The sequence below is a fragment of the Penicillium odoratum genome (assembly GCF_028828045.1).
Source record: "Penicillium odoratum strain IBT 22623 chromosome Unknown utg000005l_segment0_segment0, whole genome shotgun sequence".
NCBI lineage: Eukaryota > Fungi > Ascomycota > Eurotiomycetes > Eurotiales > Aspergillaceae > Penicillium > Penicillium odoratum.
The window spans coordinates 5,484,897-5,501,366 of NW_026643147.1; the positions used below are offsets into that span (position 1 = coordinate 5,484,897).

At 50.5% G+C, this 16,470-nt stretch overlaps 8 protein-coding genes across 8 annotated transcripts; 3 read left to right on the forward strand and 5 right to left on the reverse strand.

The window, feature by feature from the left end:
• Positions 1 to 332: 332 nt before the first annotated feature.
• Positions 333 to 2,676, reverse strand: agd3 (putative extracellular serine-rich protein; the record flags this gene model as incomplete). Its single annotated transcript, XM_057141553.1, has 2 exons — positions 333 to 599; positions 661 to 2,676. 2 exons carry the CDS (start codon positions 2,674 to 2,676, stop codon positions 333 to 335), a joined length of 2,283 nt encoding a protein of 760 aa, XP_056995559.1.
• A 1,618-nt stretch (positions 2,677 to 4,294) lies between these two features.
• Positions 4,295 to 5,386, forward strand: N7520_007620 (uncharacterized protein; the record flags this gene model as incomplete). The annotated part of the gene is made up of 1 exon (XM_057141554.1): positions 4,295 to 5,386. The coding sequence occupies one exon, from the start codon at positions 4,295 to 4,297 to the stop codon at positions 5,384 to 5,386; it is 1,092 nt and encodes a 363-aa protein (XP_056995560.1).
• A 224-nt stretch (positions 5,387 to 5,610) lies between these two features.
• Positions 5,611 to 7,509, forward strand: N7520_007621 (glycosyltransferase domain-containing protein; the record flags this gene model as incomplete). The annotated part of the gene is made up of 2 exons (XM_057141555.1): positions 5,611 to 5,772; positions 5,878 to 7,509. 2 exons carry the CDS (start codon positions 5,611 to 5,613, stop codon positions 7,507 to 7,509), a joined length of 1,794 nt encoding a protein of 597 aa, XP_056995561.1.
• Positions 7,510 to 8,052: 543 nt separating this feature from the next.
• N7520_007622 (uncharacterized protein) lies at positions 8,053 to 8,938 on the reverse strand (the record flags this gene model as incomplete). The annotated part of the gene is made up of 3 exons (XM_057141556.1): positions 8,053 to 8,559; positions 8,727 to 8,879; positions 8,933 to 8,938. 3 exons carry the CDS (start codon positions 8,936 to 8,938, stop codon positions 8,053 to 8,055), a joined length of 666 nt encoding a protein of 221 aa, XP_056995562.1.
• Positions 8,939 to 9,420: 482 nt separating this feature from the next.
• On the reverse strand, positions 9,421 to 11,329 carry nop58 (RNA-processing protein NOP58; the record flags this gene model as incomplete). The annotated part of the gene is made up of 3 exons (XM_057141557.1): positions 9,421 to 10,856; positions 10,914 to 11,074; positions 11,205 to 11,329. 3 exons carry the CDS (start codon positions 11,327 to 11,329, stop codon positions 9,421 to 9,423), a joined length of 1,722 nt encoding a protein of 573 aa, XP_056995563.1.
• Positions 11,330 to 11,613: 284 nt separating this feature from the next.
• On the forward strand, positions 11,614 to 12,865 carry N7520_007624 (H(+)-transporting V0 sector ATPase subunit d; the record flags this gene model as incomplete). Its single annotated transcript, XM_057141558.1, has 4 exons — positions 11,614 to 11,645; positions 11,702 to 11,790; positions 11,852 to 12,726; positions 12,782 to 12,865. 4 exons carry the CDS (start codon positions 11,614 to 11,616, stop codon positions 12,863 to 12,865), a joined length of 1,080 nt encoding a protein of 359 aa, XP_056995564.1.
• Positions 12,866 to 13,618: 753 nt separating this feature from the next.
• On the reverse strand, positions 13,619 to 15,040 carry N7520_007625 (ribose phosphate diphosphokinase subunit PRS5; the record flags this gene model as incomplete). Its single annotated transcript, XM_057141559.1, has 3 exons — positions 13,619 to 13,675; positions 13,726 to 14,049; positions 14,114 to 15,040. The coding sequence occupies 3 exons, from the start codon at positions 15,038 to 15,040 to the stop codon at positions 13,619 to 13,621; spliced, it is 1,308 nt and encodes a 435-aa protein (XP_056995565.1).
• Positions 15,041 to 15,741: 701 nt separating this feature from the next.
• Positions 15,742 to 16,455, reverse strand: N7520_007626 (ubiquitin-like protein HUB1; the record flags this gene model as incomplete). The annotated part of the gene is made up of 3 exons (XM_057141560.1): positions 15,742 to 15,763; positions 15,829 to 15,967; positions 16,023 to 16,455. The coding sequence occupies 3 exons, from the start codon at positions 16,453 to 16,455 to the stop codon at positions 15,742 to 15,744; spliced, it is 594 nt and encodes a 197-aa protein (XP_056995566.1).
• Between the last annotated feature and the right edge of the window lie 15 nt (positions 16,456 to 16,470).

The window sequence follows — 16,470 nt, forward strand, 5'->3', positions numbered from 1 at the left end:
CATCGAAAACTATTAACAAACACCACAAGAGAACAGCATTTCAACATCGGATGAGACTAATCCACTGGATTTGTTTATCCTCTACCTGGCGGTGCAACATACCTAAGAATATTCTATATACGGAGCATTGTTTCTGAGCGAATTTTATATCTTATCCATGGCTCGAGCTTCGGTGGTCAGATGAAATGCATTAATGTAACATGGAGACCATATTATACGAAGGGAACACATTCACACATAAGAACAAATCAAACATCTGCAAGGCTAGAAAATTCACAAGTGCCTGCTTGATCCTCAATAAATCTTATACGCAAATCAAGGGAATTGGGCTTTTATAGGGCAATGGGAGTGGACAGAGTGAAGGTGACAGGGGAGCCCGAAAGCGGGACCCAGACTGTCAGAGGGTCGCTACCGAGCTGCTCGGTGGCGTAATCTTTGGTCGAGGTCGGCTTGACGGGGAAAGTGACCGGAATGGGCTCGCTGCAGGTATCATCATTGGCAGAGATGGTGACTGAAATGATCTCATTGTCCTCTGTGTTGTAGGTGAGGGCGTAATTACAAGCATCGCGAGTGTAGCGAGCATTGAATCCAGCGGACATCTAGGCAGAAAGTCAGTAATGAGGGAATAAAAGAGTGGATGGTAATCCAAGTAGAACTTACGTCGGCGTGCTTGATTGTCACAAGGGGCCAGTCGACCAGGCGGACAAACTCCTGTATAACAGTCTCGACCCAGGCCTGGAAGATAGAGTACTGACCACTCACTCCGTTAACGGTGATAGGATCGGTATCAGCGTTGCGAAGGTTGGCCTGGTGGAACATGTAGGGGTCGTGGTAAAGACCGAAGAAATGGCGCATGGTATCGGACTTCTCGGTGGCCAATAGATAATCAAAGTCTCCAGATCCATCAGAAGTATCGGTCCACTCCAGCAGGGTGCAGGCAGGGGTGGTGCAGTCGTAGTAGATACGAGTCGACCAACGAGGGTTAACCTGCATACCAACGAATCCATCGGTAGCAGTCACAGTGAAGTAGGGCCACATGGCGTTCTCTTGATTTAGGAGAGCAGAACGAGTGTTGTCACCAACACAGTTTGTGATACCGTTGTCGTACCAAGCCTGGAGAGCATCTCCGTTGTGGATACCTGTGATGGCCGGGGGAATGATACCATTGTCGGTCCAGTAAGTAGCTTGATCAAGTCCAACCTGCTTGAACCAGGCCTGGTTGAAGCTGATCTCCTTGTAGATATCAGAGTAGGTGGCATTGTTCTCCGCCTCGTGGGTGAAGGTGTGGGACAGGAGGGCGAAGTTGTTCATGTTGGTTTGCCACCAGATCAGAAGGGGATCCAGGCTGGTACAGTTTGTGCCCCAATCATAGACAGTTGGAGTAGAGGGCCACTGGTTGGTACCAGTCCCCAGAGGCTTCTGCCATTCAGGTGCCGTTGCTGCTGCCGCCGTGTAGTAGACACCACCACCGCAGATAGCCCAGCCACCAGCCACATTCGAAGAATGATCGATATTTCCATTACCATTGAAGCCAACTTCCGGGAAGTATGTGCTACCAGCGTTCATCTTGGCGTTGATGGTGGGAATCCAAGCCAGAATACCATCCATATCATCAGTGGTTATACGGAAGGTGGTGTTGCTAGGCGAGTAGATATTGGTAGTCAACATCATATCGTCAACCTGGGTGTTGATGTTGACACGACGCCATCCAGCATGGAGACCGCGAGTCAGCCAGGTGATCCAGGCGTGCTGCACAAACGCTGAAGTGGAACTCCAGCTAGGATCCAGAGACATGAAGAACACCATTTGCTGGCGACCATCGAAGTCATTTATAACTGCAGCAACGCTTTCGGTGGTGACGACCGAGTTCGCAGCAAACGAAGCGATCGGTTTGGTGTTGCTGGTGTTGAGAATTGAGGCAGAGTAATGATAAAGACCTTCGGTGCTGACGTTGGCAGCAACGCCAGTCCTGATGCCAGAGGTAGGGAAGTCGCTAATATCCGTAAAGTAGAATTCCTGTTCGACACCGGTATCACAGCATCCGTCGCCAATAACACTGGTTCCATAGTCCGAGCCAGGGTAGACATCGTACTGAACCATACGAACACCATACTCGAGCTGGTAAGCATATAGCTGACTCCATTGGTCGTCAGTCAGACCACTTGCCCAGCCCGTGGAGTAGTCATAGCTGATTCCTGAAGCTACCACGATACCTCCGAAGTTTCCACCAGCTGTAGTGTTGAGCACCGGCAGATCAGCACCGGCTTGTGGCACCAAGAGAGTGGTGAAAGGAATTCCATAGCCATTGAGACCGTCGCTAGCAGCTGATGCAGATGCAGCATCTCTAGCAATAACCAGGATATTTCCTGCCACAGTAGCCTGGCCGACTGCCGAAGAAGTAGTACAGACCGACATGCCGGAGGATGTGCAGGCAGCAGTTGAGGAACTAGCTGCACTTGTAGCCGTAGTATGAGTAGAAGAGGTAGTACTAGATGAAGTAGGTACACTGATAACAGTAGTATGAGTAGAAGAGGTGGAGGTACTAGCCACACTAGTATGGGTAGAAGTGGTAGTATGGGTAGTGGATGTAGTAAGAATAGAAGAGGTAGTGTGGGTAGTAGTGTGTATACTAGCTACACTGGTGGTAGTCGTATGAACAGAGTGAGTCTGACCCATGATGGGGCAAAAGTCGCAATTTATGTTCGCACACGGAAAAGAAAAGCGAAGTCTACGGCTGAATCCTCGGCTGATAACTATCGGTATTTATAACCATCTTTGTTGATGGCCAGATTTCTCAAAGCAGGCTAAGAAGAGGAGACTCAGGTAGCATGTTCCAATCAGAATTGACAGCCAAGCACACTGTGCGGCAGGGCCCCGGAGAGAATGAGGGTGGCATGAAGGTGCAGTACCAAGATGCAGGGCAGCAATGACCCGGAAGCCTATCGGCTGCACTGACTCGGGCTAACAAGCCTTTTTCATGACGAATTCCGATGAGCCAACAAGGCTATTTTCGATTAGCTTGCCTGTTCAGGCGAGGGCCGGAGCGAGCCATGGAGGATTTTTCAACCCAGAATATGAATCAGCTGAGCCGGATCAAATCTGGTCAAGGTTCATGATCCAAGTAAGAGCTAGAAAAAATTGTCCAGTAAGCGATTGGCTAATCAGGAGAGGGTCTGAAGTGGAGGAGTGGGTATCTCCCGCAGAAAATGTGATGATTTGAAATCTGGATGCATGCAGTCTGGGTGGGCAGGGTGCTAACAAGAGCTAATGTGGTAACTAAGGCCTAGGGGGAACAATAGCGCATCGATCTGAGACATTTGATAGAGGCAAAGCCGGGATCAGGTGGGACTCTCCGAAGATGCTGATATCGGCGATTTTATCAGATGCAGGGTTTTCTGGCGAGCAGCGGGTCAAGTTTAGGGCTCTTCAGGGGCAGGAACCGAGCCCCGCTTGTATGGGGTTAAGCAGCAGGTACAACAGTTCCGGAACTTTGATTACGAGGCAGGCAAAGGAGAGACAGGTCGTACCTGATGTGTAATGACATTGCATGATTGTGTATGCATGGCGGTTCGTGTTCGGGTGACTGGCCTGTTCCTGGACTCCTTGGCTCCTTGGCGCTCGGCAGGCTGTGCAGGATGCAGTACAGTTCAAAAGCACTGTAGACAGGAAGAAGGGAGAAAGAGGGAAAAGAGGGGAAAGAGGATCTATTCAGGTCCAATGGGAGATGAACGGATCAGATCGAGATGCTTTTTCGGATCTATCGAGTTTTAGTTTGGAGAGAAGTTTGATCAGGTCTCACTTTTGAATACTTCAAGTCATTTACATGTATGAACTTAGTGTTAAGTGGCAAAATGACACAGCAAAGCTTCCAAATCACGTGCACCACCCAATACCTTCAGGTTCCCAGCATTGGAGTTGAAATCAAGTTAACAAAGATGTGGCTGACAGCAGGGTCCAGGTACAGACCTAGGTCAGGGGTCTTACCCCACCAAATTGATAAGCCATATACAAATCTTTCTCCGCTTACCTGTTAAACAATATTTATGAGAATTTTGAATTGATTAAATTAATCAAAATAATCTTTCATCTTGGATGATTTGCTTATGTATAAGTCGAATTAACTTCGGAACGTGTAGTCCGTAGTCCTTACACAGTACATGTATACTTCCAAGGCGGTGAAGCTTCCAAGTGGTCCGTGGTTATGGGGCATTGTTGACTCCAATGGCAACTCCCGTGTCAAGCTCCTATTGCTCGAATTAATTAATTAATCATCACAAGCCCAACACCCTCACTAATGGCTTCTCAAAGCTATAGCTCAACGGCTCGAGCCAGCCTCAATGTCAAATCCCCCAATCTATCCGACCTTACCCCCAACTTTGCCGACCCCAACTTTGACCCAGCTGAGTTCCTCAATGATACTCTGTCCCCACTGACAGTGGCCTCACTCCAACCCAATGCCTCCCGAGTACCAGGCTCGGTACCTTTGACCGAACTGTCCGCCCAAGTCCAAACCCTCCTTTCACAAATTAGCGCCCAGAACGTTCGCCTATCCAGCACACTCTCTCAGTTGAGTGACGAGATCCTTCGCAGTGGTGGACGTCTTGCCTACGAGGTTGAGGTGTTACGGGGAGAAACAATTGGGTTGTCCGAGACCTTGACAGAGGTTCTACGGGATGATATCGCCAAGTTCGTTTTAGAGACACCGAGTACAACTACCGCTACGACTGGTCGCAAGGATGAGGTAACGGAACAAACGGAAGCTACAACCACAAAAGATGAGAAGCCGGACGAGGATGAGGATGAGGATGCGAGTGCGAATGCGGAAACAATGGAGAAAGATGTGTCCATGGCGGATCCTGAGTATATCGCCAATCTGCGCACATTGAACCAAGTCCGCTCGCGACTAGAAGACGTTGTACAGACATTCGGCGACGCAATGGAGTGGCCTTTACCACCATCGGAGATCTCCTTCTCATCCTCCTTCATCTCTGTCTCCGGTCCAGACATCACTGTTGACGGCTCCGACCAGGAAGAAAAAGGCCAGGCAGTTATGAAGAAGCTACGAACCGAAACACTGGAGCTGCTGGACAGCAAGGGTGGCGGACGGGCTGGTTTAGAGGCAGCCACTCATCACGTGGAGACTCTACGGACATTGGCAACAGTATGGAAAGGCTCGGCTGAGGAAAAAGCACGGTATCGATTTGTGGACAGTCTAGCCCGGCTCGTGGATGAGCGACGGCGCAATTTGGAACACCAACAGGCGATGGCGGAGCAAAGTCAACGTCCCAAGCGATCGGAGCAAAGACGAGACAGCGATAGTGGAGCACCAGCGGGTGGCTTATTCCGCAATCTGCAGCGACTCAAGGAGGAGATCTATTTGGAATAGAATTAATTAGTTATATTAGATAGAATTACGTTAATATGTGTTCATGGACTGTATGTACCACATGCGGAAACAGCTCGGGGTTGGTCGATCAATGAGCCGTTTCCATCTCCACCTTTGAATTGCGTATGTCCCGCGTGGCTTTTTTTACATTAACAACACCCTCGAGGTATCACGACATGTTCAGTTGCCTAGTTATTTTCTGAGATAGTCTCGGCGTTTTGGTCATGGCTTCCAGCCCGCTGCCGTTTGAGAAGGCCAAGTCGTCCGCCACCACCGTGATGTGGCAGGTCTACCGTCAACGACCGCGGACCCCAAGATCCAAAGCCATCACTTACTCCATTATCGCATTCCTTTCCTTTCTTGTTATACTCTCCTCATCACACGGGGTAAGTTTCCCAGATTGTTGCCTCGCCTGGGCTGAATGGACATACTCCGATCGCCATTCCGACAGCGGGGAAAGACCAGGAACAAGATGCTGACCTCTTTAACAGCAGTCCGAGCCAGATTTCTGGACCAAGTTCCCATCGTATCATCCATTCACTGAAATCCCTGAAAACGCGCAGGTCGCACTTCCTCGACGATCCGATGTCTCAATCAACGGTACCCTCCCTCACGACTTGGACAAGCCCAACCCGAATCTCCATGTCCTGGTGCCCTTGCAGCAGGGCTCACGCGGCGCTTGTCGAACACTGGCATCGGCCATGATTCTGGGATACCCACCTCCAATCCTGGTCGGATACGGACAGGACAAGAGTGGTGCGACCGAGTTCGAGCGCATAGTGGACCGGATCACTCGCTTGCGCGATTACCTGAAACCGAGCCATACCGTGAAGGATCATGATCTGATACTGGTCGTCGACGCCGAGGATGTCTTCTTCCAACTCCCCCCGGAGATTCTGGTTACGCGCTTCCAGGAGATTCTACGAACGAATAATCGGAAGTTATTGAAAAAGCATGGGTACACGAAGCTAGAGAAAGAAACCGAGGATGCTCCCCCGGATTTAGTGCCGAAATACTCGCAGCGCGTGCTCTTTGGTGCAAGTAAATTGTGCTATAGTGCTCTGGAGGAGGACCCGGGCTGTGTTTCTATCCCCGAGTCGTCATTGCCTCCGGATGTGTATGGCTGGAAGACGGACATCTATCCTGATGGGCATTTGAATCGGCCACGATGGCTGAATCCGGGTGCGGTGATTGGTCAAGCTGCGGATCTCCGACTTATCTACGATGAGGCCCTGCGGATTCTCGAGCAGCGTATCAAAAAGCACGGCGACTACCAAGCTCTGACGCAGATGTATGGCCGTCAAGAGGTGGTCCGCGAGCTGGAACGACGTCGCACTACTAACGGTTTGAAGGAGTGGTTCCAAGGACTGCTGGGCATTAATGAAGCCACAAATATCACGAACATTCGTCTCCGTCTGGAGACAGGTCACCGGTATGAGTACGGTATCGGAGTCGACTTCGAGTCGCAGATGTTCTTCAATCAGATCCTCTCTCGCAATGATGTCGAGTGGATCAAGTACAACAACATCACTAAGACATCCGTCCTCCAAGGACAGTTTGGTGTCCCCCGTGAGCACCGTCTTCTTCTTCCAAGTGATATTGCCGCACTTCCAAACCCTTTCAACCAGACCCGGCTTGCCAAAACTATGACCACACTTCCGGAATGGAATGCCACACTAGACAAGCTACCAAACCCAGAAGAGCATTCATGGCACAACGTACCCCTAATGACAAATCCTCACTCTGCTGCTGTCCCCGTCCTTGCCCATCTTAACGGTGACCAGAAACTTCGCAACACATGGTGGGAGAAGATGTGGTTCTTCCCCTGGGGCCGTGCCCTCCTCCGCCGATATGTGCGCTCCTCTCATGGGTTCGACGCTGCACAGTCTTCCCTTCTGGGCGGCCAAGAGTGGTGGAATATGCGCGGTGGACGAGGCGGAGTCTGGACAGACGAGGAGAACTGGGTTGCCTTTTCGGATGTCTGCGAGGGCCAGGAGCGTGATCTCTTCGATGATGATCTGGGTCCCTGGGCTAAGGAGAATGGCGATCCTGATGAGCCGGTCTACAATAAATTTGGTAATCTCATATACGGCAAAGAAGCTCCAGATGGAGAGAAGTCATAGTGCGTCTACATGGGTACACTTGGAGATTCTTAGGTACTCGCCCAGCTTCTCACTGTTTCCATATTTTCACAAGACTTACGCCGGGACGATATGTTATCGACTTGTGCATATCGATCTTATGTCCCTAATGTCGGATCCTGAGTCTTTCTGCCCTCTTTGATACCATTTTGAGCTTTTTCTTTTTCGGCCATGGATGGCATCGACCCATGTCATGAGTGTTATGGCGTTTTAATTTGGTCTCTTTGGTTCTTTAATGACCAAACATGTATTACATAGAGCAAGGTGCGACGAGCTGGCATCACGTACATAGAATTGGAACATATTTTATCTTCACCGCATAGAGCAGATATACACCAGCTCGAGCATGATACTATGTATCGAACAAGCCCAGCTCCTACCTGTACAGTTCAAGCTTAATACTCACCCAACATTGAACCAGAAAGACGAATGCGCATGGAATTGAAGGGCCATGAACCCGGGATATCAAACATCTCAGACAAATAATCTACTTAACAAGAAAGCAATTTATATCCAAAGACCCCCCTAGCTCCCATAATGCTCATTGAGAACATTCCGAATAATCCCCAGCACAACTTGCACATCTTCATCCGATATCCGCGTCTCCCGCTCCTCAACAACAGATTCAAAAAGCGCCATCGCGCCGAAATCCTCCTCCTCCTCCTCATTAACAGCATTCCCATCCTCGTCCACATCCATCTCCCCATCTCCATTGACCTCTTCACCATTTTCTCCTCCGGAGGAACTCACGCCAACACCCAGGTTCAGAATCATTACTACTTCAGCCTTGGTAAGACCGTACGGCTTGAGCTGTGTGATCAAGTCACGGAGGGCAAGATCCATAGGCGTTGTCTCTGAGGAGGGGTCCCGGGGTGGTGCGGTGGGGTTTGTGAGGTCGTTGTTATCCGAGGAGTTCTGTGCTGGGGGGCGCATTGTTCCAAATGCAGAAGCTGATTGCGACGAGGAGGGGCGAGGGATGTAGCGGGGGTATTTTAAAAGGTGGGGGGAGATTCTGGATACATAGTTGTGGATCTGAGATAGGTGTATGTTAGCTAGCTGTTCTTGTGGTATAAAATATGGAATATGCATGGGTATTTTGATTTTGGGAGAGGGATTGCGGTCTGCTGGTTTCGGGACTTGGGATATAATCCCTGAGTCTTGGTGGGAATTTGCAGTGGAAGGATGCAGGCCAGGCTCACCTCTTTAACCACTGTGTTGTGGTCTCTCAAATCTGGGCTGGGTACCCATCGATCAGCATTCTGCGGCGGATCGGGAGAGCGGCGGGGCGGGTTGGCTGTTAAGTAGGCCAGAACCTCGATGTTGGTGAGGACTGCATTTTGAGGGTCGAGAATCTTGGAGTATTTATAAGTCAATTGTAGCTTTTATGTGATCGGACATATCTTACCCGCATTGTGGTGGTTATTTGTGTATGTGAGTGATCGTCGAAAGGTGTGAGTTCGCAGCTGAGGGAAAATTACTGATTTTGCCGGTCCAAAGGTAGGCGGTATATAGGGCGGTATTCACAAGCTGCAGGCTCAGCTACAAGGAAGTTGGGACTTGAGGGCTAAGTACTTGCACTTGAGTGCGATCAATATATAGCTGCAACTCTCTTGTTTAGCCTTAACCCACAGTGTTACGGATTTTACAGATAAATATTTTGCTGAATGCTACTCAAAATTGAAGTATGAACAGATTATTCAGCTAAACTGTACTGCCTGGACCAAGCACCGTCTGCGCCATAAAAACGAAACAAAAAACGAAGATCAACCTTGAAATGCCCCCGAACATGCGAGCAAGGCCGCGACATGAAAAGAAAGTGATATCATACAGATTGCGCAAAAAGAGGCCATCCATCACATTGCACGAAACTTTTGAAACAAAAGCAATTCATAGCTACTCGCCCTTGCTCTTCTTCTTCTTCTTATCCTTCTTCTCCTCACCCTCATCGGAGCGCTTGCGCTTCTTGCCATCTTCCTTGTCGGACTTCTTGGACTCCTTCTTGGCCTTCTTCAAGTCCTTCTTGCTGATGGCTGTAGGGTTGCCAGAGGCATCGAAGGTGATCTCTCCGCGCTCCAGCTTGCGTTGATAACGCTTGACGCTGAGACCAGCCTTAGCGGCCTGCTTCTCGAGCTCAGACTTTGAGTCGTCCTCGGATGAGGAGTCGGAGTCGGAGTCAGAATCGGCATCCTTCATATCCTCGTCTGACTCGACCTCTTCAACAAGCTTCTTCTTCTTATCCTTCTTCTCCTTCTTGGCGGGGGTAGGAGCCTCGGTATCCAGAGCATCAGCATCGGGGTTGTATTTACGGGCCTCCTTCAGGTCGAACTTCTGGGGCTGGGCAGTGCCGTTGGGAGCAATAGCAACACCGCGGGGCTTCATGGGCTTGCCCTCCATACCGGCAAGCTTGCGCTCAAGGTTGAAGCGAGCCTCGGTACCGAGAGCAGCCTTGTCTTCCTCGGTGACATCCTCATCCCACTCGGCGAGGGCGTCAACACGCAGACCAAGAGAGGCCTTGGCAGCGAGAATACGGGCCATCTTGCCCTTGTTGCGGCCGGTGGCCTGGCCGATCAAAGAGGCGTGGTAGATCAGACCGTACTTGGGTGTGTCGTGTTTGGTCTTCAGGGCACGAAAGAGGGCCTTCTCGGCACCCAGAATCTGGAGGGTAGAGGCGGGGCTCTTGGCAAGGCTGGTCAAGCTACCAGCGTGGGCAATGAGACGGGCACCAACAAGGTCACCGACAAGAGCAGTCAAGTTAGGAGCGATAGCGTTCATACGGGAGGTCAGGTAGCTAGCAAGCTGTGCGCGGTAGTCGTAAAGGGAAACAACCTGGTCGGCAAGAGCCTGGATGTTCTCGAGATCATCCTCGCTGATCTCAGTACCCATGGAACGGTCAGCGGCAGACTTAACGGCACCCTCAATCTCCTCCGGCAGAATCTCAGCGAGATCAACGGTCTCCCAGTTCGAGCGCATGCCCATCTTCAGGACGAGCTTGGCGTAGGCAATGTTGTCGTTAAGGATCTTAGCCAGCTCGGGGAAGTGCCATCCGTACCATTCCTTCACACGCATAGCGTAGGTGTTCAACTCCTTGTCCATGTCATCCAAAAGGCTGATAGCCTGGACAATCATAGTATCGATCTTGTCGGGAGAGAACTTGAGCTTGTGACGGGCGAGGGAGTGAGACAGACCAAGGGCCATAGTGGACATGTCACTGGGGGCCAGGCCAGGGATGAGAGAAGTGAGGTGCTCACGAATGGCACGGAAAGCCTCGGCGGTAGAAGAATCGGCGATCAGCTCAATGGAGAGGCCGGGCAGCTTGCCAATGGCGTTTCCTGATGACCATCATGTCAGTGGAAAGCGCAAAAATTGGATTATCGGATTGAACATACCGAGCTTGGGGTCCGCAACAGCGAGAGAAACTTTCTTCTCATCCTTGATTCCCTCCAAAAGCGAAGCGAGGCGGGGAGTGACCTTGCCCTCGATGATGGATGCAGCCTCCTCAACAGCGGCAGCAGCACTCTCGAACTTCTGGAAAGACTTCAGCTTGAACCTAAATTGCAGTATTAGCATCGCTGTCTACTGCATCAAATTTTTTCTCGACCATTCCGCGAATTGGTGTCCCCCGCTCCATTGGGATTTTTTCAGGCAGTTTTTGAACTAAAGCCAACCATCACACGTACATGTTGGAAACACCCTCGGCGGTGGAAGCATCCTCCGGGAGCTGTTCGCGCTTGAAGAGCTTCTTGTCCTTGGCCTTCAGCAGGGCATAGCCGGCGCTGGTTTCGGTGAGGATGAACAGCGACATGATGGCGACTGGTCGGGGGGGAAAAAAGAGAACGAGATAAAAATGTAGAAGGCCCCGGTCGATTGGCGAAAAAAAGACGGATTAGAATGAGTGGACCGTCGAGGCGTGCACCGTTGGAGAAGGGAATCTAGAAATTTTGCAACGGAAAGAAAAAAGTGCAAAAATGGTCGAGCCACAGCCCTGTGGCTGGTGGCTTATGTAAGGACCCACCCCGACAGCTCCCAGCACTTAACATGTACGTAGATTAAGACGACCTTTCTATTGACCACTTCTCACTCGCCATAATGGAGGGCCTCTTCTTCAATGTAAATTCTGGGTATGTCTGTCCCTGAATATCTATGTTATTTTTGATTGCTAACGTGCATTTCCTAGATACGTCGAGGGCATTGTTCGAGGGTATCGGAACAGCCTTCTGAGCGGCCAGAACTACTCCAACTTAACACAATGCGAGACTATTGATGGTATTTACATCCTCAAACTAGCGTCAAGACTAGCCACGTCTAACATCAAATCTTTTCACAGATGTAAAGCTTCAACTGGGCCCATCCTATGGCGACTTCCTCGCCTCTCTCCCCCCGAACCCCTCCACCTCCGCCCTCGCTGGCAAGATGACCGACAAGCTGGTGTCGGAGTTCCGATACTTGATCGCACAGTCCACTGGGGCAACTGCCAAGTTCCTGCAGTATCTCACCTACGGCTACATGATCGATAACATTGCTCTCCTGATCACCGGTACCCTGCATGAGCGCGACACCCGAGAACTCCTGGAGCGATGCCACCCGCTCGGCTGGTTCGAGACTCTGCCCGTGCTGTGTGTTGCAACCAACATTGAGGAGCTCTACAACTCAGTCCTTATTGAGACCCCGCTGGCCCCTTACTTCAAGGGTAGCCTGAGCCACCAGGACCTTGACGAGCTGAACATCGAGATTGTCCGCAACACCCTCTACAAGAACTACCTTGAGGACTTCTATAAGTTTATCAACACCGACCCAGACTTCTCTGGCCCGACCCAGGAGGTTATGTCGGAGATTTTGCAGTTTGAGGCCGATCGCCGCTCTATTAATATTACCCTCAACTCCTTCGGCACTGAGCTGTCCAAGCAAGAGCGGAGAAAGCTGTACCCGGAATTCGGAAAGCTTTACCCGGAGGGTAGCTTGATGCTGTCTCGGGCAGATGATCCTGAAGGCGTGGCCCTGGCTGTGAGTGCGGTTGCAGACTACAAGACCTTCTTTGATGCGGTGGGTATGAACCAGGGTGGTGGTGGTGGCATGGGCGGGAGCGACGGGAAGAGTCTCGAGGATCTCTTCTACCAGAAGGAGATGGATATGTCCAAGTTGGTGTTTACCCGTCAATTTACCCCGGCGGTGGTGTACGGGTGGTTGAAGCTGAAGGAGCAGGTAAGGCAAATTTCTAAATTTATATACCCAATATCAACTGGCTAACATTTATTAGGAAATCCGGAATGTCACCTGGATCTCGGAATGCATTGCACAGAACCAGAAGGAGAGAATCGGTAATTTCATTTCCGTCTTCTAGATTTCATTATGACCTCGTTCTTCCCATTTACTTCTCCTATATTTACCCCATTGGGCTGCATGACTTGGCTTTAGCAGTCAGTTCCGTTGTATCGAGTACCCAGTTCGTTTCTTGTCCTTCGATCCTGAAGTGAGCGCATCGCCCCGAACCGGGCAAATGGTCACTGGTTTCGGTTTTTTTCTCGTTTCTGTTCTTGACTTCTTTCCACCCTCTGAGGCGTTTGGCAATTTCGTGATCTCTGTGAAATAGAAGAGCAAAATTCATCGGTCCGATGAAATCCGTGGTAAACACCCCTCATACATCCGTAGATTGTAGGCTGCCGATACTGACTGCTGCTTGGCATCATGCGTATGGGCTAACCAAGCGAGATAGTCCTCTCCGGGAAACAAGTCCAAAAGGCAAGATGTAAGACGGATCACATAAAACACGATAATTTTAGTTGATTTCATCATATGTGCAAGATGCCAGTAGCAAAGATAGGCAATAAAGGTCGAATAGAACAAGCCAAGCCTGAAAAGCAAGATAAACCCAACAACGCTGTCTGCTGTCTTGGGTAAGACTACTTTGAACATGGACTCTATGTAGATTTGGAAGAAATGGTGCAAGCAAGTAACGGATGATGAAAAAATGTCTTCGCATCAGCAACGCCAGATATCGACTCAAATTCATTTAATATGGCAAGCTGGACATATCAAATCCAGCCAAGATTTTTTTGGTATTTGCATTTTCCAAGGAGAGAAATGTTGATCACGTTCAATCATACTGGAACAAAACACTGATACTCTCACCGTGGTGGACGCGGCGGATGGCCTGCATGAAGCGGTCAGCAAGGGCCCGGGCTTAAGACAAATGGAACTTACCTCGGCGAAAACGTGGCCAACCTCTAGGACCTCAAGCTTCGGGCATCGGCGCAGGTGGTCATTCTGCTCTACACTGTTGGTCACTACGACCTTATCAAGGGCGCTGGCGTTAATACGCTCGATAGCATCACCGCTCAGGATGCCGTGGGTCACCAGAGCGTAAACCTGGGAGGCGCCCTCCTTCTTCAGCAACTTGGCTGCACGGGTAATTGTGTTGGAAGTGTCCGCCAAGTCATCGATCAGAATAGCAATCCGATCGCGGACGTCACCGACCAGCATCATGGTCGCATTCTGGCGGTCTGTGATCTTTGTGGGGCGGCGCTCCTGCAGGGGTTGTTAGAATTATCCAATCTACCAAGCTAGGAGGAAAAATAAAATATGATCTTACCTTGTGAATAAGAGCGAATTCCATTCCCATCTGGTCAGCAATGGCTGTCGCACGCTTGGCACCACCCGCATCGGGGCTGACAATGACAGCCTGCTTGTAGTTGGGGATATTGCGCTGGATGTAGCTCTTCAAAAGAGGACGTCCGTAAAGATTGTCCACGGGAATATCAAAGAATCCTTGGTACTGAGGGTCGTGCAAATCCATAGTGATGATGTGATCCGCACCGGCGCACGTCAGCAGGTCAGCCACCAGGGTGCCTGCTTGCGCAACCCACTGCTTGTAACCAGGGCGCGGCTGGAAGGAATTAATCTTTGAAGCAGCCGAAGAGTTGTTTGTAGATTCTTCAAGGATTGCGCTGTTGGCCAGAGACTTGAGAGAGTCATTCGTATCGCTCCGGGGAAGTGCGTTGCCGGAGGCATGGCGGCGCTTCACGGGGCTGCCATTGTGCTCTTCGATCTGAGCTTTGGCAAGACTCTTCTGGAGGTTGTCGATGCCGTTCATCAGACCCAATCCCTCGGGCTTACCGGGACCCGGAGTGGGAGGAGTGCTTTCGAAAGTGTAGCCATTGTTGGGCTTGTTCGGGACGGACGACTTGACGAGAGGAGCCCCGGCCTTGTCGTAGGGGATATCACTTTGGCGGGAGTAAGGGAACAGAGGAAGAACGGCGGTCACCCGGCGGGCCGAGGCCGTCTTACAAGCGGAGATGGTGATGAGGAGCTCAAGCAAGTGGTCGTTGACCTTACCACCTCCGGATTGAATAATGTAGACGTCCTTTTCACGGACGGATTCTTGGATCTCGACACGAGTCTCACCAACAGCGAACTTGGACAGCAGAACCTCCGCGGGAGGGAGTCCGAGTACACTGCAAATGGTCTCGGTCAACTGCGGGTGGGAAGTACCCCCGATGACAACTAGATTGCGAACCATCTTGTTTAAAGGGTCTGGTTTGGGATCGAAAGAAGTATTGGAAGGGAACGGGAGGAGGGGTTGTTGGGTGGAGGTCGAGAAATCTGGAGAGACGGAAAATCTGCGGAGGCGAAATCGGCTTCAGAAAAGAATCACTGGATAAGGCAGGAAGAAAAGTCAAGAGTGGAGAGTCAAGCGACTAGCTCATTTCGGAGAGATTGTGAGGTCGAGAAACAGCTCGGACAATGACCCGAGAGAAAAAAAACGAATTGAAGCTCGTGTGAGTCCCATAGAAAAAAAGCCTCTTTTAGAGAGTGGAACAGACTTTCTTGGTCTCGGGTTGGCTGGAGAGGATTTTGGCCTGAGGCACCAAGGTGTCAATAACCCCCGAATCAGGATAGTGCGGGCACATATTTAGCCCCGCAGACGGTAAATGTTTGAGCAAAAACGGCCGGAAAAATGCTTTGCAAAAGGAGACGCCAGCAAATGGTCAGCAGCCCCAAGGGGGGGCCAAAAGAACCGCTTTACAGCAACTTCCATTTTTCGCCGGTAAGATACAAAAGGGGCACCAGAAAATTCCATAAAAAGAAAACATGAGAAGATAAGAAATCCATTCAGTGCACGCTCCCATGCTCCAAGAAATCCAATAGTTTTGATATGAGAAAGAAAAAAACACCGACCATTTGAAACTGACCCCATCGAAGTACATGAGAATATGCTTTTTAGTCTCCTGTTCCAACCTCCCTATAATGATAAGTTAGTATAGGTCATGGGAGTAGAGTGGCAGATAGGGTAATAAGTAAGCTCACAAGTCAAGTTGTACCCCATTGCTCACTCCATAGTCTTCCAGTGTCAGCTGATCCTTGAAAGGGCGTTCGCCTTGGCGTTTCAATAGGATCTCATGTGGTTCTCGACCAATTCGGGCAGCCACCTGGGCTTTGAAGAGCTCTGGATAGAAATAAGATTAATTCAATCCAGAAAGTATCATACGAAAACAACATACTGATTGGATCTGAGGCCAAACAGGGGATCTCAGCTTTGGTACCCAACCGATCATTCACATAGACAATAATCATGGGTTCTGAGGACTGTGGCACAACAGGCTTCTTTTTCTTCTTCTCTTTCTTCTCTTTCTTCTCTGCACGATCTTCCCGTGGTGTATCACGCTCGTCCCGTCGTTGGTCGCGGTCGCGGTCGGCGCGGTCACGGTCACGGCCCTGATCTTGGTTGCGATCCCCGTAGCGGTCGCCATCACGGTCTCGGCGGGGGGATCTTGGGCGCTCGTCTCGGTCTCGGTATCCACGGTCTAGTCGTCGCTCATCGCCGCGGGAATCATCGTCGCGACGCTTCTCCTTCCATCGAAAGCCCCCAGACTTCTTGGGACGTCGATCACCATCTCGCCGGTTCGGGGACCGACTTCTGGCTCTATCACCCATGATGGATGGATTGAA